This window comes from Rhinopithecus roxellana, chromosome 15, assembly GCF_007565055.1.
Source record: "Rhinopithecus roxellana isolate Shanxi Qingling chromosome 15, ASM756505v1, whole genome shotgun sequence".
In the NCBI taxonomy this organism is placed as follows: Eukaryota; Metazoa; Chordata; class Mammalia; order Primates; family Cercopithecidae; genus Rhinopithecus; species Rhinopithecus roxellana.
The window spans coordinates 11816714-11844019 of record NC_044563.1 but is presented as its reverse complement, the minus strand read 5'-3'; the positions used below and the strand labels follow the sequence as shown (position 1 = coordinate 11844019).

Here is a 27306-nt window from a genome sequence, read left to right as displayed (position 1 = left end):
CTAGAAGAGCACACACTATTTATACCTAGGCCAACAGAGGCGCACACATGCTTAGACTCCAAGAGACATGTGTGTGTTTCTAGCCTTCTGAAGTCCATACACACAGATACACACCTGTTGAGACTCACAGCTCAAACTCATGCACACATGCACAGCCTAATGAAAGCACACACATGTACTCAGAGCTACCAACTCTTGCGTGTGCGTGCTTAGAGCTCCAGAAATACCCACAGAGGCACTCAGATGCACACGTGTGTACCTACTCAGCTCCCAGAGGTTCACACTTGCATGTGTGTTCAGTTGCACCAAGGCACACACACACATTGTGTGTCTCAAACTTACCAAGGCACTTGACTGTGTTCTGAGCTATGTGTACGTGCATGTTCAAAACCACTGAGGCACACTCACACACTATCTACTGACAGCCATGCTGAATGTTCAGAATCACACACACATGCTCAGACCCAGAGACAGACGTGCATATTGCAGACACTCAGGACACACACATCTGTGTTCAGACCTGAGTGTGTGTGTGTGTATGTGCTTAGGCCTAGTAAGACATATACCTTGTGACACACCCTTGGACTCATAGATTATACATCTGTGCTCAGCTCAGTGGCACATGTGTACAGATCCACCTGTGTAACACACACAGGTGCTTAGACCACAGAATCCTACACCCATGTTCAGACATGCAGATGTTCACATGTGTTTCAGAACTGCAGAGGCATGTAGGCATGTTCAGATCAGGCAAGTAAGCAGTGTGCTTAGACCCACCATAATGCACATGTGTGCCCACATGCACTCACAGAAATGCATATCTATGACCAGGCTCACAGAGGTACATGTGTGTAAGTATACTCACCATGATGCACACATACATATCTGCAGAGGGGTGTACTCATGCACCAACATGTGCATCCAACCCCCAGATGCTGACATATACACAAAGGTGCACCTGGATAAGACTCACAAGAGTTCAGGTGTGCACATTCTCAGAGGCAGGCTGTGTGCTCAACCTCAGGGGTCTACATACACACACAATTTGTTCGGCTTCACAGACCTGCACCTCTCCCACCAAGCCCACCCCAATAGAAGCTCATATTTCCATGCACACTCATGTGCCGAGTGCCACAGTAGTGTACACACACACACACATGCTCACCTGCTGAAACATACATACTGGTTCACACTCACTGAAGAATACATAGGTATACACATACACAGACGTGCAAGGTCATGTGCTCAGACCTGTACAGAGGTGTAAAAACACACACACACACTCTCGGGCCTCCATTAGCCCACACAGGTGCAGGTGCACTTCTGTGCTCCAAGGTACCCATGCAGTGGCACACAGAAGGGCACACACATATCCTCAGACCTGTAGGGCATGCACACATGTTCAGACATAGTACAAGGCATGCCTGTATGCCTGTGTGCTCCCACTCAGGCAAGTATACGCAGTTGTTTAGACCCACAAAAGCACACACATACACACATGTATATTCAGATTCACCCAGGTCTACATATGCTCAGACCCACAGAAGCAGCCTTCTGCACTTACTCCATGCAAGCATCCCTCCTGAGGCATTGCCCTCATGCACACATAAATGAGACCCTCAGAGGCACATGCAGGCTTAACTCCACAGAGTCACAGACACATTTGCCCAGACCGGTAGAACCACAGTGTGTTCAGATTCCAAGAGGGTCTCAAAGTAGCACTAGTTGCTATAATAGACAACATCTATTGGTTTAACACATAGACATGTATTTCTCATTCACCTAAGTTGTAAACAAGTGTTCCTGATTGGTGGGCCACTCTTTTCCAAGTGATGACTCAGGGCTTGGTCCCTCTCCATCTTGTGGCTGCACCATCTTCAACAGGTGACTTCCTGAGTTGCAGTGGCATGGAGTTGTGAAGTGGAAGATTTTATGGGCCAGCTGTAGGAGAGGCTCCCAGGCTCCTGCCCACATTCTGTTGCCTGGAGCTCAGTCATGGGGCCCAACCTAACTTTAAGGAAGGCTGTGAGGTGTGGCCTTGCTGTGCCCTCAGGAGGAAGCAGAAACAGGTCTGGGGCCCAACTAGTGAATGATTTGTCACTGGCTTGCCTGTGGGTCATCAAGGATCCATGTCACTCTTCCTCACCTCCAGGACACACCTACCCCTCCCCAGGAGACCACCCAAAGTCCCAACCATTAGGGCATTCATCTCAAAGCTGATGATGTCTGGGAGATGGTGGCTCTCCACATCCGGTCAAGACCTGGCTCCTCTGGAATGGGGACCCATATGTGATCCAGATACCCAAGAACTAAATGGATCATTTATCTCACTGCTCCCACAGCCCAACACACACCCAGAATACTGTGGTGTGGGGCAGAGTCGACAACCGTAATACAATCTCCCATACAAAAAAGGGAAAAATGCAAGACACACAGCAGCCTAGATTCACACAGGCCAATGTGTGCTCCTAGCGCTGAGGAAATCCAGCAGGCAGGCAGGCCAGGCGCTCTGCCCCTGCAGTAGGGGAAATTTCTTCATTAAACCCTGGAAGAGACTCTGCTCTCCGGGGGAGACTCCCCTCTCCTTTGTCTGGGGTCCCTGGCTCTCCCCTCTGGGAAGTTCCTCCTGGTCCTCCCATAGGTGTTGTCTGAAGTGGGTGTTGGGAACAATGTCCTCCTTGGGGGTGCTGTAGCATGATAGCCTACCCCTGCTCATGCAGATTTGGGGCCCAAGGGTGGTTTAAGGTTCAAAGTAACCATACCTAGACACAGTTCTCAAGCCTCACTTATTTCCGTGTTGCTCCGCCCCCATGCCTCTTTCTCTTCATACAGTGGTGACTGTCTTGAGGACATTTGAAACAATAGGTGGGAGGTTGGCTGGGGGGCAACCCCTAAATCTGATCCTTGAGCAAGGCTGAGTGTTCTTATTGGGTGAGGGTGAGAAGCTTTACTGCACCATTGTCCCTCAAAGCCTTTTCACTTTTCTCTCTTACTGTTTGGAAGCAGTGGCCTCTTCTGACTCTTGTGGGATACAGAATTCTGGGCTGTCTGTATTCTTTTCACTTCTGCTTGCAAATCAGCCAATTCTTGCTTCCTCATACTCCTTGCCTCCTTGGTCTCCTTCTTGTACTATGCCACTAAAAGCAGAAAGTAGAAGCCTCATGGTCACTGGCCTTTCCCAGCCCTTTCCCTCAGTGCCCAGAGTCCACAGGCAGTGCCTACCCTTCAGGTCCTCATGAGCAACGGTGCGCACCACATGCTTCACCACTGCATTACGTGGGTTTCATCTTCCCAGCCTCCACGCCTTGGATTGTCACGAGTGCCTTCTCAGGTTTGTGTTATCGTGACATCCATTTCTGGTTCCAGTGTCTATATTAGTTAAAGTAACATTTGTTTCTGTAACAGATAAGCCCCGGATCTCCGTAGCTAATTCAAGAGGCGTTTCTCACTCAGGTGCACCCTACCTGGGTGTGGCTGATCAGCAGGTGGCTGTGCTGCAAAGAGTGCTTTAGGAATCCACACTCCTCCCATCTGTGGCGTCTCCATTTTCAACCTGTGGTTTCCAACATCACTGTAGGAGAAGGAGCATGGAAGGTGGCACCAGGAGGCTGCTGGGGCACTGGTATGGGCAGTGCCCACTACTCAGTCACACACCAGGCCTACTCACAAGGAATGTCGAGAAATGTAGTCTTACTGCCCAGGAGAAGGGAAAATGAGTTTGGTGAAGGATGCGTTCCCTGGGGTGCACTGCTGGTGCTCGGATGCCGTGGTGCACTCTCATGTTCTGGGGCACGTTCATATATGCACATGTGCACATAGAACTCAGACCCAGGTTCAGTGGCCGGCAGGCACATGCCAGAGCCAGAGGTCCACGCACTGACATGCACACGCTCATGCTCAGATCCATCTAGGTTCACGTACATGCATGTACACATGTGCTTGGGGCACAGAAACACAGATCCTCTGTGTGTGTGTGCGTGTGCATATGCCACAATGTACCATTTTTTTCTTACCTTGAAATACCCTGGCCTCTGCCCTTGCTGTACTGGTGCTTGTGGGTGGTAGAGGGCACCTTCCTTCAGGGCACCATACACAGTGGCACAGATTGCTCTCTGCTCGCACAGGTGAGTAGGGGCTGACATCCGCCCAGAGCTCTGCTTGCCCAGCCGTGTGTCCTGGGCACCAGAACAGGACCGTCCACTGAGAGGAAGAATGGTTTTTCCAATATTGCATGAAGGTACTGTTTGTGAAGTCATGTACCACAGGGTCACGTCCGCATAGAACTGTCTTTTCTAACCCCCGTGAAATGCCATGTAGGCTGGTGGCTTTCTTGTCCCTCACAGCCTGGGCAGGGCCTCCAGCTCACTGCTTAGTCTCAGACATGCTCAACCTCAATTCTAGACTCCCCTTTGGGGGTGGGCACACCTTACTTGGGTGAGAATGGGGTTCTTGGGTAGATTTCCAGGCAGGAGCCTTCTGTTCCCTAAGGGCAGAAGGGGCTAAGTTTGTTGGGCCGGCAGCCCCCAGAGGAAGGAGAGTTGAGGAGGAAGGGGAGATCAGGAATGGCTGGTGGTCTCCCTGATCAGGGATGGCATTCTCTAGTAAGTGGGACCCACATGCATTGAAATTCAGCTTTTCTTAGGATGCAGAGGAGTGTTGGGTGGGCGGGTGGTGTCTGTGGTAAGTATGCACCTGTGAGTATTTTCCAAATGCCACAGCTGCCTGAAATTGGGGAGAGGCAGGAGGCTGCCTGGGGTCCTACCAAACTCCACTGACTCCTAGGAGCACCCCATTCCAGGATGCATCCTTGGTGTAGAGCTGGACCATGAGTCATTGTGAGTCTGCACCCACAAGGCCCAGCAGCACAGGCAGCAGTGGGGCTTTTGGCAGGGAGGAGTCTCTGAGGATTCTGGTCCTCCCCTCCTCCAGGTCCTGCCAACTCCTCGCCAGGACAGCCTCTTCTGATCCTTCCTGAACTGGTGTATGATCCGGGAAAGCCCAGCACCCTAGGTTAGGTGACTTGACTGCCCCCAGAGCCTAGGCCGGGTTGAGTGAGCCCAGGGAAGGAAGTCCTCATGCGTTCTCATGGGTTCTCCAGAGCCCTTTATCTTGTGGAGAGGAAGTGGGGTGTGGGACACTGGGAGGAAATGGAGAGGAAGCCATGTGGAAGACAGAAGCTACCATGAGAAGGAGGCATCAAGGGGGCGTCATGGCAGTGTGGAGGGTGTGGGTGAGGGGAGGACACCTTAGGAGATGGTACAGTCAAAGCCTTGGGCAGAGAAACCCCAGAGGAGCTGCGGATGCAGGGACAGGACTGGGACCCAGATATGGAGACCAGGAAGCAGCTGGGGTTGGAGGAGCAAGAGGTCAATGTGAGCAGGCCTGGGAGGAGTCTGGGGGCAGAGGAAGGCTGCAGAAGGGTGACCCGAGGAGCCTGTGTGTCCCAAGGGCTTAGCTAGGGCAAATGGTTGTAGGGGGCTCAGGCTGGGTAAGACTTGTCTGTGGTCCAAGACTTGAAGCCCCCCATGCCCTAGCCTGACTGGGGGACAGCAGGTTGGTAGAGAGCTGAGCTCTGTGCCCTGATCAGCCTGTCAGCCCCTCTAGGGCAGGATGTGGCCTCAGCAAGGACCTCCTGGTCTGGTCCTGTGCCCTGGGCCTGGCACTTTGCTGGGGCCCCAACTATGGCCAGCCAGCTTAGGCCAAACCTTGATGCTGGGGTTTCCAGCAGCAGCTGGTGGCCCAGTCTAAGATGGAAGGTGGCGAGCTGGGGTAGGAGATGGTTTGTAGAGAAAGGCTCCTGCCAGGCTGAGCTCTCCACAATGCCTGCTGCCTAAGAGGGTGGAGGGGGTGGGGTGTTTAGAACTCTGCTGCTCTGGCCTGTGAGAGAGACACCCACTCCCTTCCCTAGATACCTAGCCTGGCCTGGCTCAGAGGAAATGCCTGAGGAATATTGCTCCCTTTCCCCTGGAAAAGTATAATGAGCCCCAACTCTGTGCCAGGCCCACTGCCGTTGGCCCTTCCCTGGCAGTGAGTACAAAGCCATGCCTCCAGGACAGAATTGGGGTATGGTGTCAGAGGCACTCAGGCAGGGAGCATCCTCTGCCTGGAAGAGGAGGTGTTTGACCAGACTCTGAGATGTCAGCAGGGAAAAGTGTTCTGAATAGAAGACAAAGGTCAGGTAGAGGGCTGGTGGTATGGACCAGCAGGAAGGACCCCAGAGGCACTCAGGGTTCACGCGGGGAGGGGAATCCTGCCATGATTGGGCCCAGGTTACCACCGCTCGAGGGGCTGCCAACCCTTCTGAGAGCTGACAGCTGAGTTTGCCCCTTACCTGGGGACCAGGGTGCTGGCTTTCCTCGCCTGGGTCCCAGGTGGGTACAGGAAGACATACTTGTTCATCCAAAGGCTAGAGGTCCCACGAGAGCCAAGCCTTGGCCTCATCCTGGGCCTGGAGCCCAATACCCCAGTTTTATAGATGAGGAAACTGAGGCCCAGAGACTGGAAGAAAGTTGCCCACAGTCACGCAGGAACTCAGTGACAGAACAGGTGTTCTGTTATCCAAGTTCACATCCAAGCCAAGAGTCAAGTAGTCCCAAGAGATTCCTGGAGACATTGGGAGGATGACTTAGGCTTTCTTGGGCTCCTTATGAGATCTAACCCTTCCCCAGCCTCACTTACCTTGCCGGGCACCTACACCTGGTGACCTTGGGAAGTCCTGCCCACCCAGGCCTCAGCATTCTTATCCATAATGAGCTGGGATCGGATAGTCCCAGCTCCACAAAACATGCTGCTTTGCTCTTAGCTCAAAGTTTTTCACTGTGACTGAGCCTTTGGAGGGCCAGGAGCCCTGGGGTTTCAAAATCTAGGGTGTAGGTGAGCCCCTGGCCAGGGGAGATTGGAGTCTGGTTGGAAGAGCAGCCTGGGGAGCTCAGCAAGGCTTCAAGTTCAATGGAAAGGTCTTGGCTACAGGCTGGCTTGTGTGGGCAAGAACAGCTCTGCGACATTACTGGAGCTTGTGATCTGAAGGTTGGCAACAGTGTTTGAACTCGGCGCAGAGGTAGAGGGCTGTGGGTGGGTGGGGAGCAGGAGAAGACAACCAAGATGTGAAGGTGGAATGTGGCTGGTCTGGCTGCAGTGGGGCTGAAGTGGGGCAGGTGGGACCTGGCAGTGGAGGCCCCGGGGTGCTTTTCCACCAAGAGGCTGAGGGGCTTCTGGGCACGATCTAGGAAGACCACACCCTGCAGAGACCAGCAAGAGGCACTCAGATGTTGGCAGGGCTTAGGCTCTGCTGGAGAGCCAGAGAGGAAACCTCCAGCCCTTGTAAGGCCCAGAGGTGCCCCTGCAAGAGGAGCAAGTCCTCCCACCAGCCACCTAGAGCCAGCCCCAGCTCCCTTCTACCCCAAACCAGGAGGTTGCACTATTTTGCTTTGAGAGGAGGCCCAGGAGGCTGATGGGAGTCACAGTTATTGACCTAGTGGCTGATGGGAATTGTGGTCTGCACTCCTCCAAGGACTGATGGGAGTTATAGTTCTCACCTTTTGGGGGCTGATGGGAATTGCAGTTTCTGCCCACGGGACTCCAGTTATAAGACCTAGAGATGGGGAGACCCATTCTGCCCTCACAAAGCCCTCCCCACTCATTCCCATGGGCCCTATTTAGCAGGTGCTTCCCTCCCAGATGGCTGTGTATGTATTTTCTTTTCTTTTTTTGCTTTCTTCTTCTTTCCGTTGTTTTATTATTGTTTTAACAATAATAAGAGGGCCAGAGGCAGTCAAGCCCTGGCCAGGTCCTGGCGGCCCATGGGGGTTCTGGGGAGGGGGAGGGGGGAAGTCAGTGGGGGTCAGAGGTGGAGGGTGAAGAACAAGAAAGTTGGGGAGTTAGGCTTAGCTCAGGAACCATGTGTCCCTGCCCACTTCCCTCACTCCTTCCTTGTCCCTCCCCACCTCCCTGCCTCTACATGGCTTCTCCCTACCCCTCCCGGAGTCCTATGGGACAGGACTCTGCTCGAATGCATCCGACTCCTCCCTGCCCACTCTTCCTCATGGGCCACCTCACCTCCCACTTTCGATGTCTCCCCTCCCATGGCCACCCTGCAATTAGCCTTCCAAGCCCCCTCTCATGGCCGTCCCCTCCCAAGACCTCTCACCCATGTAGCAATCCCTACATGGCTGCCTGTCATGTCTCTACTCTCCAAGCCCTCCTGCCCACTGTTCCTCCCTCCCCCATATGCTGACACCAAGTGGTGGAAACCGCCCCTCAGCCCCAGCCTGCCCTGTGCAGAGTTCAGCTTTGTGTTGAATGAGGGGGAGAGGGACAAGTGAGGGCGGAGAGAGTTCAGGAGGAGGCAGGATGTGCAGGGAGCGGAGAGTGAGGGAGGGAGATACCAAACAGATAGACAGAAAACGTTGTACGGAAAAGTTGTTTTTTCTTATTTTTTCCGGGAGAACCCGCTTACACAGCTCTGTTTGTAATTTTTTTCTTCATGCTAAAATCACACGGCCTATTTGTTGATGTAAGTTGCCTGAATTCCGTGGTATGCTATCTTCTTTTTTAAAAACAAAAGCAAAAAAAAAAAAAAAAAAAAAAGCAAAAAAAGAGAAAAATCTAGAAAAAAAAAACCCTAAAAGATACTGTTGTTAGGTTTGTTTAAATGCTGCTGTTGTATCTGTTTTTAAAGCCTTAAACCAGTAGAGTTTTTTTTTCTGTTTCTTTTCAATTTCCTTTCCTTTCTGTTCCTTTTGATTTCTTAAGACAAACAAAAGACCAAAACCCAGAGTGTCACAGAGCCCGTGCGTGGGGTGCCCAGGGCATCTGAGCCGCTGCCCGCTTAAAGCGCAGTGCTCGGCCGGCTGGCGGGCGGGCCCAGCCCGCTCTAGTCTCCGCCAAAGCCAATTGGAACCGATTTGGGTGTGTGAGGCTGTTGTTTCTCTCTCTGTGCCGGCCCCCTGCGCCCTGGCCCTCGCTGACGCCCTCTCTTTTCTCTTCTCTCTCTTGTTCTAGGAGGAGAGTTAATATTGCCCATTATCACGGAGGACTCCTTAGACCCCCCTCCCGTGGCCACCCGATCCCCCTTCGTGCCCCCGCCCCCTACCTTCTACCCCTTCCTCACGGGAGTGGGCGCCACCCAAGACACGCTGCCCCCGCCCGCGGCGCGCCGCCCGCCCTCCGGGGGCCCGTGCCAGGCCGAGCGGGACGACAGCGACTGCGAGGAGCCCATCGAGGCCTCGGGCTTCGCCTCCGGGGAGGTCTTTGACTCCAGCCTCCCCCCCACGGACGACGAGGACTTTTACACCACCTTTCCCCTGGTCACGGACCGCACCACCCTCCTGTCACCCCGCAAACCCGCTCCCCGGCCCAACCTCAGGACAGATGGGGCCACGGGTGCCCCTGGGGTGCTGTTTGCCCCCTCCGCCCCAGCCCCTAACCTGCCGGCGGGCAAAATGAACCACCGAGATCCGCTTCAGCCCCTGCTGGAGAACCCGCCCTTGGGGCCCGGGGCCCCCACGTCCTTTGAGCCGCGGAGGCCCCCTCCCCTGCGCCCCGGCGTGACCTCAGCCCCCGGCTTCCCCCATCTGCCCACAGCCAACCCCACAGGGCCTGGGGAGCGGGGCCCACCGGGCGCAGTGGAGGTGATCCGGGAGTCCAGCAGCACCACGGGCATGGTGGTGGGCATTGTGGCGGCGGCGGCGCTCTGCATCCTCATCCTCCTCTACGCCATGTACAAGTACCGCAATCGTGACGAGGGCTCCTATCAGGTGGACCAGAGCCGGAACTACATCAGTAACTCGGCCCAGAGCAATGGGGCAGTGGTGAAAGAGAAAGCCCCGACTGCCCCCAAGACGCCCAGCAAGGCCAAGAAGAACAAAGACAAGGAGTATTACGTCTGAGCCCCTGGCACCGCGCCCCACTGCCAGCTGCCCCTCCTGGGAGGGCCCGGGAGGAGGGTGCCACCCTCTCCCTGCCAGGGGCCTGGGGACCCTCTCCCTGGCTGCCTCAGGCTTCTCTTACGAAGAGGAAACGCAAAAAAAGAAAAGGAAAAACCCCGTGCTCGCCCCCTTCCTCCTGCCGTCCACCGCGCGGCCTCGTCAGTCCCAGGGCTGACTGTCCCTCTCAGCTCTGCGCCTGCCAGGCAGGGCACGTGCTCACAGCCCTGGGTTGATTTATTTTTTTAAGGGGTGTAGTTTTATTTTGGTGGGGTTGGGTGGGAAGGAAGGCTGGGGGTTTTGTAAAGTGTCCACTACTCGTTCTGTTAATTTTCCTCAATTTTTCTTCTTCCTCCTTCTGTCCCTCCTGCCTTCCTTCTCTCCCCAAGCCCTCCAGTCCCCATCCCAGGCTTGCTGTGTCTCACTGTCCCCACCCTTCTTTCCTACTTCTTTTTTTGTGTGTCTCATTTCTCCCTTCCTTTCCTCCCTTTGGGTTTCCAGAGTTGGTGGGAGAAGGGCGGGAGGGTGGGCCCGAGTGGCCCAGTGGGTGGGTGGGGTGGGGTGGGGCAGTGGGCTTGTCCCCAAGTGCCCCAACTCCCCTCACCAGGAGAGGCACCTGCTTGGTGCCGCCCAGGGAAGGGGCTCAGGCCTGGCTGAAGGCCTGTTCTGTGTGTGCCGCCGGGCGACGTGCATTGATGGGGAAGCTGCTGGAGGAGCAGGGGTGGGGGGTGGGAGGGAGGGGAAAGGCAAATGCAGATATATATTACAGACAAATACTCTAGATTCCACGAGCAGCAGCCTGTGGCACCTGCTGGGCGCGGGCAGCAGGGAAGAGGGAGCAAGGCATTGTCCACAGACTGCTGGGGTCACTTCTCTGCCCACGGGCTCCCTGCTCCCCCAGTTTTTTTTCTCTCTTTGTTAACAAACGTGTCTGAGTCTTGGAAAACACCCCAACCCCGGAAATGTGTGGGAAAAAGAAAACAAAAACTTTCCAAATTCCAACGGTCCTGTGCAGTTTTTTCGGGGTGGGTGCTGTTAGATCCTGGCTTTGGGCTGGGGTCTGGGCCCACATGGGGGCCCACAAGATCTGGTAAGTTGCTCCCGAACTTTTGGGCGTAGCGTGGCTTTGGGTTCCTGGGATGACTTGTCTTTGTCTCACGGGGTCCTGTGTCCTGTATCCCTGCTGGGCTGAGGCACGTGGCTGGTCTCTGGCCGGTTCACAGACCTTAGCTTCTCAGGGAGGCAGACAGATCTCTGGAGACCTTGTGTTGCCCCTTGATGGCTACTGGACTCACATCTCGGGGCATGTGTGCCTGGGCACTGACCTGGGTGCGGGACAGATGCTGCCTCATCCTTCAGCAGCCCTTGGAGGGAGGAGGTGATTCCTGGGCTTGGAGACCTTCAGTGGCTGCTCCCAGGTCTCGAGGTGAATGAATGACTGAGTCCATGTGGTCTTCTGTTCTGCCTGACTCCAGAGTCTGTGCTCTTCCTCTCTGGGGATTTGGACCCTGGTACCCTACCTTCCCCCAAGTCCACTCTGGTTGACTGTGGGCAGCTGCTGGAACTGAAGGTGGAACCAGGGCTGGCCAACTCGTCCACCGTGTTTACTCCTTTGTGGAGACCCTAACAGGTCCATGGTCCAGACGTGTTAAGAGATGGGTCTGTATTTGTTAAGCCTCTCAGTCGCAAGGGACAGATACCCACGTGTACAGCATTGTCAGGAGGGGAGAGCGAGGAGGGTTGCGGACCTCGAGGGTGGCAGTGGTGGGGCGTTGCACCACCTGGCACAGGAGACGTGACTCAGCCATGCTGTGTCACTCAGGGTCCCTCTCTCGATTGGCTTCTCAGCCCTCCCCTCTGCCAGGCTTCCTTACACCCTTGGCTTGCCATCCCCTCCACTGCCCAATTCTGCATCTTGATCTTCCATCTGCAGCAGGCTCTGGCTGTTGACCAGCTCATCCTTGCGGCATTTTGCAGTTCAAAAGCCTGGTCCATCTTTAGGCCTGGCTGCCTCCATGCCTGCAGGAGCCCCACCCTTCAGCTGAGGAACATCCCTTAGTGGGAGTGGCAGGTACTGACCTGAGCAGCCTCCAGCTGTCTCCAGAGGCCAAGGTCAGTCTCATCTCCCTCTCTTCCTTCTCTCCATCTCTGAAGGAAGCTTTTGTCTTGGGACCCTCCCCACCATGGTGCCCCCCCCAAGACATCTTGAGATTCCTCCTGCAAAATCCTAACAAGGGTGAGAGAGCAGAGCCCCAGGTGTGGATTTCTATGGACTCAGCCCCTCCTTGCCCTTCTGATCCAGCTCCTGAGGGGTGAGGCTTGGGCCCTGCTTGTCCCCCAACTGCTCACAGTCTTGGAGCCAAAGTCAGCATCATTGAGGTCAGCTCTAAGCACCCGTAGAAGTCTGGGAGAGGCCCTGGTTTGGGGCATTCTTGCTGGGATGTCCTGTTCCTGGGCTGCTGATTGGAACCTTTGGGACTTCCTGTCGCTACTATCTCTGACCAAGGGACGGAGACAGCTTGGATTCCCCTCTTCCCATCACAACTAGCCAAAGAAACAAAGACAGGCAGGTAGGGGCTCCTTGGTGTTAGGAAGGGAAAGAATATCCTTACTCCAGAAATTTCTGGAATGACCCTAAACAGGATAGGGGACAGTATATCAGGGTAGGGGGGCAGGAAGAGGGGCAGTCCAGGAGTTGGAAGGATGGACCCCAGTCCTCCTGGTTGCCATATGACTGTGGGACTTGGTCTTTCTCTCTGCATAAGGCAGCTCAAGGGCTTGGTTATAAGAGGACAGACTCAGTCATTGACTCAGTTTACCCATCTGTAAGAGATAGTCACCTGATTCTCAGTTTATCATCTTGTGCCTCTGAGGTTGAACTTAGCATCTGGGCCTGAGTTGAGCTCCTCAGGGTCTGGCTGGCCTGGCAGTGGCCCCAGGAGTGTCCCAGACAGGCCCAGTGTCCAGGGCTTGATGGTGGCTGAGATTCCAGGCATCCTGGCTCCTTGGCGGGTGGTCCTCACAGGGATGTGTCAGGAACTTCCTCCTCAGGCCTCTCAAGGACAGGGATTTGGGGAAGAAGTTCACAGACTTGCCCTCATCAAGCAAGCCCCCAGGAGAGTGAACACCAGCCCAGCCAGTGCCCAGCGCTTCTGGATAGAACCCCCCCCCCCCACCGAAGGCAGATCTGGAGCCCATGGGGCTTGGTGCTACCTCTTCCCACACACCCTCCTGGGTGAACTATGGGCTTGGCTGGAGGCAGGAAAATGAACAAAGTGAGTCCTGAGCCACTTTCCTCATCCCTGCTGCCTGAGGCCTCCACCGCCATGGGGATGAGACTGACAAGGGTAGTTATGGGTTCTTCTTTCCCTTGGCTCCTCCACAGTAGGGTGTCCCCACAGGCTCTGAGGTTGGAGCCCCTGTGTGGGCATCAGAACAGAGTGTGTCCCAAGCATAGGCTTGCCATTCGGGTGGGCTTGTGGCTGCGGCTGAGGGGGACCCTTCTCCCTTCGCCGACACCCACTTGGCCACGGCAAGGCTGCTCACTCGCCAGAGGAACAGGGCCCTGGGCCTTCCCAGCTTTCAGGGCCTCTTGAGTTAATCGAGGGGTGACGTATGTTGGAAGCAGACAGGCCTTGGGTCCTGGAAGCTCGTGACTACCTGGAAGGACCAGGAGCAAGGCCACTCAGGATGTGGGCAGAGGAGTAGCCCAGACCCCCTTGGTGGGCTGGAGAGATATCCCAGAAGACAGGAGGGGACATCTCCCACCAGCCCTGGGTTCTGCCTTCTAGAAACTTCTGGATACCCTAAGGTCCCAAGAATGCTGTTCAAGGGTTCGAAAGGGCACTGGGCCTCAGCTGGGCAGCAGATAAGACAAAAGACAACAAGTCCAGGGCAGGCTGAGATGACTTTGTATTCAGGCATCTTCACAAATGGGATTCCTGCCCAGGGTTCTTTACTGAGGGGTGACCCCAGGTAGATGGCCGGAGGACACGGCCCCCCAGAGGCCCAGGGGCTGCAGCTGACAAGACCAGGCCAAGAAGTGACCCCCTTCCTGTGGGGGCAAAGAGTTGCTTTCTGTTTTCCCATTCCATGCGTGAGCATGTGCATGTGGGCACATGTGTGCACACATGGCTAATGTGTGTGTGTGGGGGTGGGGCACAGCCCTCGGTCAAGGTGCCCGGAAGTAGCAGGGCGGGCACAGGTGGACCCTGTGACTATCTGAGCATGGCCCCAGGGTGGTTCAGGTGACTGGGTGGGCTGACCGGGTCCCGGCTGGGCAGCAAATGGCTTCTGCCTGCACCCAGACCTCTGTGTGCGCTGCACTGCGTTTCCCCGCAAGCCATGCCTGTGGACACTGTGGGCCCCTGGCCTTGCCGCTGCCTCCAGGAGAGTTACTGGACACCCAGATGGTGAGGCTGGGTTGGGAGAGGCTGGGGGTGTTTGTGGCCAGAGTGGGGCTCTGGAGGCCTACTGACAGGTTTGAATCCTGATACTGCCCCCACCTAACTGAGTGTCATGGGCAATCGGGTTCTTCAAGCCTCAAGTTTTTTTCATCTGTAAAATGGGGCAACGTTTGCCCTACAGGGTTCAGGAAAAAGTGAAGTGAGATGATGCTTTGAGGTGTCCAGCACAACACAGGGCCCACAATAGGGGCTGGAAACAGCAGCCACCGTGGCCTGGCACCTGGGGCAGGAAAGCTGGCCTGGAAAAGGCCCATCCCAGCAAGGAGGCCCCAGAACTTTCCTCCTTCCCCCGACCTGGGAGGACCCTGGGGGGTCATCACTGGAGTCAGTGAGGGGCAGCCATTCAGTTTTTCCTTTATTCAATCCCTTGCACCAATGCCCCACTGGTCCAGCGCTGTGTGGGAGCTGGGACATGGAGTCATGGGACCGCGCCAACCCTCTGGGAACTCCTAGGCTGGCAGGGTGGGAGAAGGCAGGCTTGTGGCTGTAACTGTGGGTAGAAGTTTCACGGGCATCTCAGGCTGGCCCTGGAGCCCTGGAAGGGGGTCTGGGTTTGGGGGTTAAGTGGAGTCTGTCAGGGATAAGGGTGGGAAGGGGACAGCAGGCAGAGGATGTGGCGGGCAGGTGGCTGAGGTCTGGAGGGACATGGAGGGGGCCAGGGGTAAGGTTAACAAGGGCTTCTGGGTAAAGCTGTGGAGCTGAGACTCTACTGCTTGTGCAGAGCCAGGAGACGTCTTGACCTTGGATGGTGGTTAGCTCTGAGCTCTGGGCAGGTGGATGGGTGTGGGCGAACAAGTGGCAGTGAGGAGGCAAGCAGAGGGTTGGCAAGGCCAGCTCGTTCCCCTGGGCCTGACCCCTCTGCTCTCTGAAGCCATGAGGGCAGGGCGGGGTGATGGTGCACTGGGCCGCCTTCTGCAAATAAAACTGTTCTTTGCCCCTTCAGTGTTGAAGGGGGCCCTTTGGACTGTGAGAGGGGCAGGGCTCGGCTGGTGGGGCAGCCCTGGGGGAGAGTGGGGACCTCAGAGGACAGCCTCTGGGCCTCTGGAAATGGAGGCCTTTGCTTTCCTCCTGCCTTCTCCAGAGGACAGAAGAAGCCTCTTCCTCCAGCTGTCCCATCGCAGGCTCCCCAGGAGGCTAAAATTGTGTAGATTTCAGGACAGAGTTCCCCAGTGTGCCGTGTGTCGCCTTCTTTACTGCCCTGTTCAGGAAACACACGGGGGTGTGTCTTGGGGGTGCAGAGTAGCCCCTGACCTTTGACCTGTATCCATCCCAAGGACTCCAGGGAATACCACCACCCTGCTCTCGGGGGCCCAGAACTGAACTCCCAAGCATGTGATGGGTGGGGAGTATGTGTGCAGTAACTGCCCTGTCAGTCATCAGGGCTTTAGAGGTAGAATCTGGGGCCTGTGAGGTCCCCCAACAAGAGCTGGATCTCCCTCTCACAAAGGACTATCCACTCTTCTCCCTTTGGCCTCTCTCGGGGTGGACCTGGGGGAGCTTGGCCATTTGTGTCTCGAATGGTGGAGTGAAGGGCAGAGGACAAAGCCGTGGGTCAAAGCCAGCTGGAGACCCAGCCCTGGGTTGCCACTCTCCCAGAGATGTACTGTGTGACCCTGGGCCTATCCTATCTGTCTGGGCCTCTGCTTCCCCTCCGTCCAGTAATGGGAATGGGTGAGCAGGCTGCCCTGTGCTGGGGTTCTCTGGTGGGAGGGAGGGCTGGTCCCAAGGCTGGGTCCACTCACTGGTTCTGCACATCTTGGATGGTGTCGGGCAGCGGCAGGCTCTGGGTCTCGGGCAGAAGCAGTGCGGCCAGGCCACTCAGCACCGGCACCGTCCCGTATACCAGCAAGGGCAGCCAGGGGCCATGGACACCCAGCAGCCGGACCAGAGGCCCCAGGATGGCTCCTCCACGGGCCGCCATCTGGCCCAAGCCCACTGCGGTCATCCTGCCAATGCAGATGCGCTTGTCAGCGCCTGGTCTGCCTGCTCACATCCTTGATCCCATACCTGGGCCAGGCCCACTTGGCCCAGGGAGGCCCAGGGGGTCAGGCTGGGCTTGGGACGCACCTGAGCAGCCCCAGGACCATGCAAGAGGGAGATGCATGACATGAACATCTAGGTCTGGGAGAAGCCACTCCTGCCTGGGGTTGCTCCGCAGCTCAGCCCAGGGCTCCCCTCTCCTGGAGCCCAGGCCCAGCCTCACCTGAGCACGGTGGGGAAGAGCTCGCTGCTGTAGATGGTGATGCAGGTGTAGGCGGCCCCCACCCCGCCCAGCCCCAGCACGGCCAGGGCTGAGCGCAGAGCCCCCATTTCTGTGGGTAGAGATGGGATTAGTGACCTTGGTGGGGGGCCCAAGATCAGACGGGGGCTCCCTTCAGCCCAGGGGGCTTGTCCTTGAGCTGTAGGCCTCTTTGCAAATGCTTGGGAGTCATCTCCATCTGGGAGTCCTGTCCTGTGTGGCCTCATGGCCACACCCGCAATCTGCTTCCCACTCAGACATCTGGAGCCAGCCCTGGAGTCCTCTTGACCCCCATTTCCCTCCCCCTGCAACCCATCGCTCAGTTCTCATTTTAACTCCACACTTTTCCCTGGTGCCACCCCTGCCACTCCTTCACCGTTCTCGCTGGCTCAGCGCAGACACTGCCGTCTGTTCCTAGACGGCTCCAGCAGCCTCCTTCCTAACAGAGTACCTGCTCTAGTCCAGCACCTCCAAGGAGGGGCCGAGGTCTCTGTTCCCAACCCGACCCCCCCAAGGTAGGGAAGCCTCTGGTGTACAGCTTTGTCCCCTCACCGTGGGGCACCAGCGTGTTGGCCAGAATGCAGAGCCCTGCCAGCAACAGGGATGCGGCCTGCGTGGGGCGGCGGCCCAGGCGGCTCAGCAGCAGCAGGGTGCCCATCTTGGCCGGGATGTCCACGACACCAATGAACATCTGGAGCAGGAAGATGTTGCTGCCCAGGGCCTGCAGGTCCAGGGCCAGGCCGAAGAAGGTGAAGCCAAAGGCGAACCTTGGGCGGGGGTCAGGGGAGTCAGGGTGGGGGTGGGGGTAGGGGGACAGTGGGCAGGATGGGAACAATGGGCGGGGGCGGTCAGGGTGGGGGCGCGCTACTCTTAGGTCAGTGTTCTGGCCCTTCAGCTGCAGCTCTGTGGGGTGGGGCCAGTCTCTAGACCGTTTCCCAGGTCCCTTTGCCAACATGGCTTTCCTTTGGGTTTGGCTGATGGGAGGTGCTGGTGAGAGGCTGGAGGAGGGGAGAAGCGGGGGATTTCTGCCTCCCTCTCTGTGTGGGGGCTTTGTCTGGGAGTGACTGTGTTCCTTCCGTGGCTCCAGCTGCTGCTAAACAGGCCTTCCTCCTTGGCCTTGGCGGTTTTGGTCTTTGCTGGATGGCCTGGGTCCCGGGCTCTGATGAGCCCGCTCTGCCCTCCCCAGCCCCTCCACACCAGGCAGGGGCACTTGCTGCCCATGCTGTTGCCTGGATCACCCCATCGTCCTGCCTGGCTCCCAGCCCTCCCAGAAGCTTTGTTAAGGACCTCGTCTACCGCATCTCTTCTATCTGCCTTGCTCCTTATTAAAGCTCTTCAGTGAGCCCACCCGGCCTGGGTTGTCTCCTGTCGGGAGTGACTGACAGAGGGGAAGGTGTCTGTGCTGCAGGCCAGCGGGACCAAGCAGAGCCAGCAGAGGCCGGGGCCAGGTGCCAGCGAGAGCCCCGATTCCAGGTTCCCCTGTGGAGGTGGGGTTGGGGGAAGGGCGTCTACCAGCACAACATGGAGATACAGGTCCGGAAGCGCAGTCCGGGCGTGCGGAGCAGTGTGCCCAGGCTGGCGGGAGCCTGGTCCATGCTCAGTTCCTCCCTCATGGCTGAAAGCAAGACCTGTGGAGACGGGGTGGGTGCTGTTGGCACTGGGGGCTCCAGGTGCCTCCTCCTCTCTGAGACCTTCTTCTCAGGGAGCTGAAGTCCTTGGTGGGTCTCCCAGGGTGCAGGGCCAGGGAGAGGGTCTGAGGGTCCAGGTTCGAGGAGGATCCAGCCTTACCTCAGAGGTCAGGGTGTCCCGCACTGCCCCCTTTCCGTTGATGGCAGCCACCCTCCACAGCTCGTGCAGGCCCCGGTCCAGCTTGCCCGTGGTGAGGAGCCATCGTGCTGACTCTGCCAGCCACCTTAAGTGGAGGGGGCATGGGAGGGGTCATTGCCTGTGGCCCCCAGGGCCTGGCCTGCACCAGCCTCAGACTGCTCCCCTGTACCCACTGCTCCAGGCCCAAGGCTCAGGGTGGCTGAGGACCCTGAAGGGCAGCCATTGGGCACCCTCCTTCCCCAGCAGGAGACCCCTTCTGCTTCCTTTCTCCCTCCTAGGGGTTGCGGTTGGGGTTATGCAGTTCTCATCCTGGGGCTGGCTGCTGGGATGGAGGGAGGGACGACTCCGTTGAACCCTTCCTGCCTCCCTCTGGGCCCCACAGCCTTTCCCCTACCTCACTAGGAACCTGGCCTGGTTGCAGTCAGGGCCCCTAGGGCTATAGGACCACTGGGTCCTGGCCGCTGCCAGGACCTTGACTATCTCCAAGGCCTCTGGGGTCCACCCCTGTCCTGGCACCTCCCATACCACACGCCCTTCCTGTCCACCCCATGGCTGCATCTTCCTCCTGCAAACAGCTTAACAGCCACCCTGGGACTCAGGCTGGGAGCAGGGTCCCCAACAGCACCAGTGCCCTCTGGCCGCACCCAGTCAGCCGATTCCCACACCTTCAGCACCCCTTGTGCCTGAGTCTCTCTGCTACCTCAGCCTCATGAGCCCAGACCCTCCCCTCCCTGTGGCAGGACTCAGCCCCTCACACTGACCTGGCTCCCACTACCCTCAGTGTCAAATTGAGCTTATGCCACACCATCCTGCCCCACCTGCCGAGCGCCTGCCATGCCCACCACTCTACACAAGGCCTGCCTCTAGGCCTTGGCTCCTGCAGGTCCTTCAGCCAGACGTGTTGTCCCCTATGAGCAGCCGGGGGGGACCACCTGCCCTACACCCACTGGGGCCCTGAGCTCCTTAGGTATTTGCAGAACAGAGGGGAGAAGTAGAGATTCTACTTCAGAGAAGTAGGTGCATATTACAGGTAGAGCTGATGAAGCCTGGTGACCCCGTGGACTTGGTGGGGGGATGGTAAGGGAGAGAGAGGCATCATGGCCACTGTGACTCGGCATCTGGTGAGTTCAGGGGTTGCTCCCCACGCTGGGGAAGGCTTGGGGAGGAGAGGTCTAAGGAGACGTTTGTGGAGATGAGACACCTATAATGGAACCATCACACAGGCAGTTGGAGGCGCGAAGCTGGAGGTCAGTGGGGGAGGCAGGACCGAGTGGAGATTTGGAGTCTGCAGCATTTGGAGGGAGCTGGGGCTACAGGCAGGGGTGAGGCTGCCTGAGGGAAAGAGTGCAGACCGTGCCCGCCACACAGCAGGGGCCACAAGTGATGGTGGCCGGATCATTGTGGGTGACCCTGGGAAGGGCAGTTTCGGTGGAGAAAAGGGAGAAAGCTGACTGGAATGTGTTGGAAGTTACTGGGAGGGAGAAAGCAGGGTCTCATTTTCAGATGTCCACACCCCAGCTTGTTCATCAAGCCTTAGGCGCAGTTTGTGAGGTCATGATGTTTGGGATTCCCTGTGAGTTCCACATGGGCAGGGACCACATATCTGCTCATAGCTGGTGTCAGCCAGCTCCTGGCATCTGGTAGGTGCTCAGTAGTTATTTGTTGAATGAATGAAGTAATGAATGAATTAATGGGCACTTCTTCAGCCCTGTGGGAGCATGTCTATCAAGGAAAGGGGGGTGCAGCTCTGTGGCCCTGCATCAGCATGAGAACCAGGAGGGGTGCCTTGGAATTTGTATCGCTGACCTTTGCCTTCCACTCTCTACCCTCTTGGTGTTGGGAGTCAAGCTGCCATCCCAGGCTGTCAGACACAGTTGCCTCCTTGTGGAGCCACTGTATGAGATGTAATTGTCTCCTGCTCTGAGGAGTGGCTGCAAATTGTTATTCCACTCCAAACTGTTGGATGGGAGAGATTTGTGGAGTGAGCCTTCTTCCTAGTTTGGGTGTAGGCATCTGCTCACCACTGGGCCCTCTACTGTGCTCCTTTCTGTGGTGGTCCCAATGGCCAAACAACTACTAAGTTCAGGGTCCATGTATGAATGATCCAGGCTCAGCCCTGCCCTCAAATGGCCTCCGTCCATCCATCTATCCATTCATCCATCCAGTTCATCCAATTCATCCACCTATCCATCCATTCAACCATCCATCCATCCATTCCATCCATCCGTCCATCTATCCATCCATTCAACCATCCATCCGTCCACCCATTCCATCCATCCATTCCATCCATCCATCCAGCCATCCATCCATCCATCCCAACCATCCATCCATCCATCCCAACCATCCATCCATCCTTCTATTCCAACCATCCATCCATCCATCCTTCTATCCATTCATTCAACCATCGATTCAATTCATCTATACAATCCAATCCATCTATACACTAACTCACCCATTCACTCATCTAATCCACACATCCGTCATCCCATTTATTGATCTGTCTCTACCTACCTACCTACCTACCTACCTACCTACCTACCTACCTATCTACCTACCTACCTATTTCTACTTACCTAACAATTCATCCATTCAACAAATATTTATTTAGCACCTACTATGTGCCAGGTGCTTGGCAAGGGCCAAGCCTGATTTGTTTAAGGGCAATGCTGACATTTCCTAACCTCCCACACATGCCGGCTCTCTTTGGGGACTGTGGAGTCCTCTCTGATGAGTGGGTCCTGGTCCCTGTTCTCTAGCAGACAGACACCTGCATTGATTCTGTCAGCCCATGAGGCAGACTGCAGCTGTGTGCTGTATGTGCGGGCATGTGTTGTATCTTTCTACACGCTCCCCTAGCCTAGTTCAGTACTGCCATGCCTGGCACAGAGGAGGGGCTCAGAAGATGGGCCTGGCAGCACAGATGCCAAGGCAGGCAGAGACAGGAGGGGAACAGGCCAAGAGATGAGGAGAAGGAGGGAGGAAAGGAGAAGAATGAGTAGGAGAAGGAGCACTTGGGAGGAGCAGGGGAGGCGCCCTGGGGACCCAAGCCCTGGTTGGAGTGGGTGTCTTGGGCTTGTGGGTGGTCCACTCTGCCAGGCTCCTGGCTTTCCTCCAGCCCGTGCACCCCTGGCCTCTAGCACTCCCCAGCCCCCAGGGAAAGGAGAGTCTCCCATTCCCCCGGGTGGAGAGTGGGCAGCATCTCCTCTGAGGAGGGAATTGGAGCACAGCACCCACCATGAGTACAGAAAGCAGAGGAAGAAGGGGACCGAGACCACCAGCTGCAGCAGTGTCCAGTCCCGCACACCGTAGGCCAATGCGGCCACCAGGCCATGGCCGAAGCTGAAGCCCAGAGAGTTCAAGGTCATCACCAAGGGTCGGGCCTGCGCCGCCGTCCACTCCATCACTGCAAGGAGACCGAGTGGTTCAGCCCTGGAGCCTGCATGGAGCCCCCCGCATGGCGCCAGGTTAGAGACCTACAGAGAGTGCCTGTGTTCATCATGACGCCTGCCACGGCAAAGGCCAACAGGAAGCGGAACAGGCAGTACACGGGGAAGGTGGGGGCGAAGGCAGCTGCCGTGCCCATCACAGCCATCTGAAGGTAGCTCCAGGTTAGTACCAGCCTGCGCCCGAACCTGCGGCACAAACCAGGAAGAGGCAGGGTCTGTGACTGGCCATGGCACTGGCCACGGGGATCTGGACCACGGAGAGCCCACTCTCTGCTTGCCCACTGAGCTGAGGCGGACACTGTAGCGGCACCTGGGTGAAACCTGCATTCTCCACCCATGGAAGACTCTGGAGCAAGACTCTGGAGCACAAGGAGAGTCCCGAGGCTGGAGCCAAAGGGGATGGGCTCTGGTCACCGGGAGCACTCAGGTTGCAGCTGAAGGCATGTGGCCAAGCCAGTTTTAGTAGTGAATGTTTGCTGGGGAGTAGCAATCCTTACAACCCCCAGAGTAAAGTCGGTGAACTTGAGGCTCAGAGAAGGTTCCAGACCTCCCTACATGGCACAGCTGCAGGGTGGCTGGTCCGAGATCCACCTCCAACAAGGAGGGCGTCTAGACTTGGTTTTTTGAGGCTGGTTTGGGGCCAGTCGGCCAGGGGCCTAGGAGAGCAAGGGTCGTGAGGGGAACTGGGACCTTCCTGGACTGGGGGTACTCACCTGTCTGAGGCAGGGCCGCATGCAGCAGCTCCCACCAGAATCCCAGCCAGGTAGATGGACTGGGCCATGGGCTTCAGGGCATGAGAGTCACACACCAGGTTCCACTGAGGGGAGAGGAGGAGAATGAGCTCAGGAGGCTGGGAGAGCCTGTGCAGAGGGGCAGAGGAACTGTATGGGAGGGCCCCCAGGGAGCTGGGTGGGGTGGGTGCCCTGGTGACCTCTAGGGCATTAGAGCAAGACCCTGTGGAACAGTGAGAGCACCCACAGGCAGTTTGGTCTTCCGAGGAGTATATCCTGCCACCCTTTGCCTAAACTCCTCCATGGATCCCTATTGCCCAGTGGGTTTCTAGCCACATCTGCCCCCTCTCCTGTCTCTCCACTTGGAAGCAGCCACCCAAGCTGACACCCTGGCCTCTCTCCCAGAGGCTGCTTCCCTCCTGTTCTTTATAAAGAGGTCCTTCCCGCTTGTTGGGACGAGCCACCCCTCTCTGCTTGCCTGGCTTTGCCTGGCGCCCCATCTGGGAGGCAGCCTGGGGTGGTCCCTTACCCTGTGTGCTTTGGTCTTGGGGAATCCAGTGAATGGTCACTGAGTCCCCCTGTGGCTGCGTTGCCTGGAGTCACAGCTGATGGGTCAGCAGGGCCGGGACTGGGTGAGGCCAGTGAGTGTCCAGGTGCCAGCATTTAGAGGTGCCCGCCCAGGTGCCCCCCACACCTCCAAGAGCCTGGGCTGGCTCCATCTGTAGCCTGATCCCTGCCGCCCACTCCCCTGTGTGTGGCTGACAAGGGGCTAAGCAGCTCAAGAGTGAGCAGGGCCTGAGGAGGTGGGTCCCTCCCAGGACTGGACCTTTGAGTCCGAGCCACCGTGATCCATGACTCTGACCTCCAAGGTGGCAGGACTCGAGTGGCTCTGGGGGAGGCCCTACCTTGGCCACGATGGTGGAGGTGAAGATGCTGCGGTCATAGACCCAGCCGTCCACACACGGCTCCGTGTCGGCCTCGCTCCAGTTGGTGGCCGTGGCATTGGGGTCCAAGATCTGCCACTGTGGCTGGCGGAAGCGGCGGCATTGGTGGGGCCCCTGGTTGGGGCCTGGTGGGATGGAGACAGCCAGGAGGGCCTCAGGAGTCAGGCCCCCTGGGATGCCGGCCTGGGCTGTGCTGTTGTCCAGGAGGGGTGCCCAGCAGCGGTGGCTGGGCACAGCGGCCGAGAAGTTTTCCAGCATGCTCTGGGTACTCAGCCACATGATGGAGACCATCAGAGCCACTGTCTGGAGAACCTGGAACCTGCCCAGGCCACCCACGAGGTCCAGGAGTTCAGAAAATGCCATGGAACCTACTCAAGGGGCCCAGAAGAGGGCCCACTTCACAAGGGCTGGCCCAAGGCAAAGGGACCAGGGCAACGGGCCTGTTTCCTCCACGGTGGTGCCCACAGTGGCTTCTCCAGCCCGGCGGCTGGGAGCATGTCAGTGGCTGCTGGCTTCACAGACTCGGGGCTGGGGGCTCAGGCTCTCTGGTCATCTGCCTGCTGGTGTCACTTGGAGTGGCTCCAACTGGGCCCTGAGGCTGTGTGAGGTGATTCTGAGACCTCCAGCATCTCCCCAGAGAGGCAGCTGCTCCAGACCTCCTGGAAAAGCTGAATTTGGAAAGTAGGAAATGTGGAGACTGAAGACTTTAATTCTAGACTGGAATTTAAGTGTGACTGGTGACACTTACGGAATCGAGTTTAGCAATCATTTCCTTGGTCAAAGTTTAACCCGCGTTGAGGGAGGCGCAGACGTGAGGGAGCTGCAGCCTCCTCCGCTCGGGGGCCGGGGCCAGCCTGCTCTTTGCCAGGTCTTGGGGAGGCCTAAGTTCTCCTCCTGGCGGCTGTGGGATGCCAGGGCTGCCTGCCCCCTTCAGTGCCCCTGCATGCCCACCTCCCAGGGTGGCTGAGCCAAGAGAAGGCGGGCCCGTGGATCCCCCTAACTTGGGGCTGAGGCAGCTGTGCAGGTCTCTGTGTGGGCTTGGGTCACTGGCAGCTGCCCAGCCCCTGCGCCTCCCAGGCTTGCCCGTGGCCCCACCCGTGGCTCCTGCCTCCACGCACCTGCTGTGGTTGGTGTCCTGCTCCCCCTTTGCTGGTACCCTGTCCTGAGCCCTCGGTGGAGCTTCCCAGCATCAACAGACACCCCACAGACTCCCCAAGTTCAGTGTGCCCAATGCCACCCTGAGATCTCTGTCGCCTCCCTAAATCTACGCCTCCTGCAGAGCCCCACCTCAGCTATGGCCTCCCATGTCATGGTCCCTGGCCTGGAACCCAGCGTCTTGGTTCACACGTCCTGCTCTCTGCCTCCCAAACCCACAACAGGCCAAGCCTGGCTAGTTTTGCCTCCTAAGGATGTCTCTCTCCCACCTCCCCAACTCCACAGCTGTCCTTGCCCTTGTCTTTCTGCCTCAACTCCTGTCCCTGGACCCACTCCGCACTGCAAACCCTTGGGTCAAATCCTGCTTAAAAGTTAAGGGGCTCCCAGTCAACAATAGCTAGTGGTGCCTTACCAGGGCAGGGGGGCAGGCAGCAGTGTGTGCTGGTGCAGGGTGTGGGGTTCAGGAAAGTCTGGACCGAAGCCAAGAGAACCCCCTTGGTCTTGATAGCTAATTCTCTAGGCGAAAGGGCCAGAGAACACAAAGCAGTTAAAAAGTGTGTGTGTGTGGCCGGGTGTGGTAGCTCATGCCTATAATCCCAGCACTTTGGGAGGGCTAGGTGGGCAGATCACTTGAGGTCAGGAGTTCAAGACCAGCTTGGCCAACATGGCAAAAACCCCTGTCTACTAAAAATACAAAAGTTAGCTGAGCATGGTGGTGGTGTACAGCCATAATTCCAGTTACTTGGAAGGCTGAGGCAGGAGGATCTCTTGAACCCGGGAGGTGGAGTTTGCAGCAAGCTGAGATTGCACCATTGCACTCCAGCCTGGGCAACAAAGCAAGACTCTATCTCAAAAAAAAAAAAAAAAAAAAAAAGAAGTGTATATGTATGTGGCTGTGTGCACATGCCTGTGTATGTGTGCACATGTGTTTGCATAAGTCCATGTGTGTATGTGTGTGCATGTGTATATGTGCAGTGCAGCAGTGATGGCAACCCAGGTGTTTGCCGTTGGGTGCTTTGGGCACAAAACTCTCCATTTGAGGCATAAATGCCCCTCTCATCTGCTTCTTTTTGCTTCACTCACTCTTCCCACTGCCCCACCACGTGGCTTCCCAAGCCAATTTCTTTGCCTTCCTGGACTCTGCACCTTGACTCATCCACTGCTTCCACCACACGCCCTGTACATGCTTGCTCAGTTCCCACCCTTGCTTATGTTGGACCTCCAGCCTGGAATGCTGTCTCCAGGCTCACCCTTAGGCCACATACTGTGTGGAATGGGCACAGTCCAAATACTGCCTCCCCCAGTGGGCTCTCTTTGCTTATTCCTGCCTACACCCAGGGCTCAGAGTTGTCAGTGGAATCCCATCTTTACATTGTCCTGCATTCTTCTCAAACTCCTGACCTCAGGTGATCTGCCCACTTCGGCCTCCCAAAGTGGTGTGAGCCATGGCACCCAGCCATGTCCTGCATTCTTCTATTATGGTCCAGTTGGTCTTATTTCCAGTGAGCTCCTGGTAGTCTGGGACCCTTCTTTAGAGCCTCTTTGGAACTGATTTGGACAACAAATAAAGGCTCCATGAAGACTTGCTGAAATGCATGGACGATTTTTTAAAAAACTTCCTTTTTTTCCTAATTATGAAATAATTTACACACTTCCTTAAAAATTCAGCACATATTGAAAAGTGTAATGAAAATAAAGATCACTCATATACTCATCAAGCAGTGAGCTACACTATTGTTTACAGTTTGGTGTAAATATGTCCAGACTTTGTTTTCGTAACTGATATGTTTAGCTTCATCAGCCTGAGCTGCCAAATAAGCTTTACATTTCCTTTTGTAAAATCCAAAAGAAAAACCTTTGCCTTTTAATTAGCAATTTTAACTTGTTCATATTTTTTGTAAGTATTGACATGTTTGGACTTACTATACGTTTTCTCGTTTACCACATTTTCCCTTTAAATCTTGGTTTCCTTGTTCCTAATTTCTACTGAATAAATTAAGTTTTCTTGTTATATACTTCTGTCTTGGTCTGTCAGTTATGTTTTATTTCTGTTATCCTTATATTTGAACACAGAAACCAGGGGTTATTTGATACCACTTTCCCTCTTCAAAACTACCACCTTCTCTTCCATCCTCTCTCTCAATAGATGACCTTTCTTCTTATTTCACTAAAACAATAGAGGCCATCAGAAGCCAACAATCTAATTCTCTCACCAGCTCACCTGCCTTGGTGCCCCCACATTCTGCCTTCCCTCCACCCAGTTTGGTCTCTCTCTCATCCATGCCAACCCCTCACTGGGTGCCTAGAGCCCCTTTGCCTGTTCACATCTCTCTTTGGCATTTGTTTTTCCCTCACTACTGGATAATTTCCAGCAATGTACAAATATGCCATTTTTTCTGTAGTCTTCCAAAAAGTCCCCCTCCATTTGAGCGCCTCTTTCTGCTTAAGCTACTGCCCTGCCTTTGCTTCTATTTACAACAAAATTCTATGAAAGTATTATTGACACTCATTTCCAGTTTCTCTCTTCCCATTGTTTTGTTTTTTTGGATTCATTCCCATCAAGGCTTTGCCCCTA

At 56.2% G+C, this 27306-nt stretch overlaps 2 protein-coding genes across 4 annotated transcripts in view; one reads left to right on the top strand and one right to left on the bottom strand.

The window, feature by feature from the left end:
- Window positions 1-10925, top strand: part of NRXN2 (neurexin 2) — a 153321-nt gene extending 142396 nt beyond the window's left edge. For 2 of the 3 annotated variants that reach the window (XM_030918583.1, XM_030918582.1), the window contains one exon: window positions 9001-10921. In XM_030918583.1, the coding sequence (XP_030774443.1) occupies window positions 9001-9887 (887 nt within the window). In that variant the 3' untranslated portion in view covers window positions 9888-10921. Of the gene's footprint in view, window positions 1-9000 lie in introns of all 3 variants that reach the window. The other variant, XM_030918581.1, reaches the window with a different exon arrangement.
- A 3797-nt stretch (window positions 10926-14722) lies between these two features.
- SLC22A12 (solute carrier family 22 member 12) lies at window positions 14723-24316 on the bottom strand. Its single transcript, XM_010377240.2, has 10 exons — window positions 23538-24316; window positions 22615-22718; window positions 21933-22087; window positions 21690-21858; window positions 18417-18540; window positions 18141-18256; window positions 17181-17395; window positions 16593-16701; window positions 16132-16335; window positions 14723-15587 (listed from the first exon to the last, which is right to left on the bottom strand). The coding sequence occupies exons 1-10, from the start codon at window positions 23937-23939 to the stop codon at window positions 15524-15526; spliced, it is 1662 nt and encodes a 553-aa protein (XP_010375542.2). The 5' UTR covers window positions 23940-24316; the 3' UTR covers window positions 14723-15523.
- Window positions 24317-27306: the final 2990 nt, after the last annotated feature.

Bases quoted from the DNA above. Each gene is read 5' to 3' on its own strand.
- SLC22A12 (XM_010377240.2), bottom strand. From the start codon at position 23,939: ATGGCATTTTCTGAACTCCTGGACCTCGTGGGTGGCCTGGGCAGGTTC. The intron at 22,088-22,614 runs GTGAGTACCCCC...TTTGTGCCGCAG, and splicing joins TGCGGCCCTGCCTCAGACAG to GTTCGGGCGCAGGCTGGTAC. The intron at 16,702-17,180 runs GTGAGGGGACAA...CTCTACCCACAG, and splicing joins CAACACGCTGGTGCCCCACG to AAATGGGGGCTCTGCGCTCA.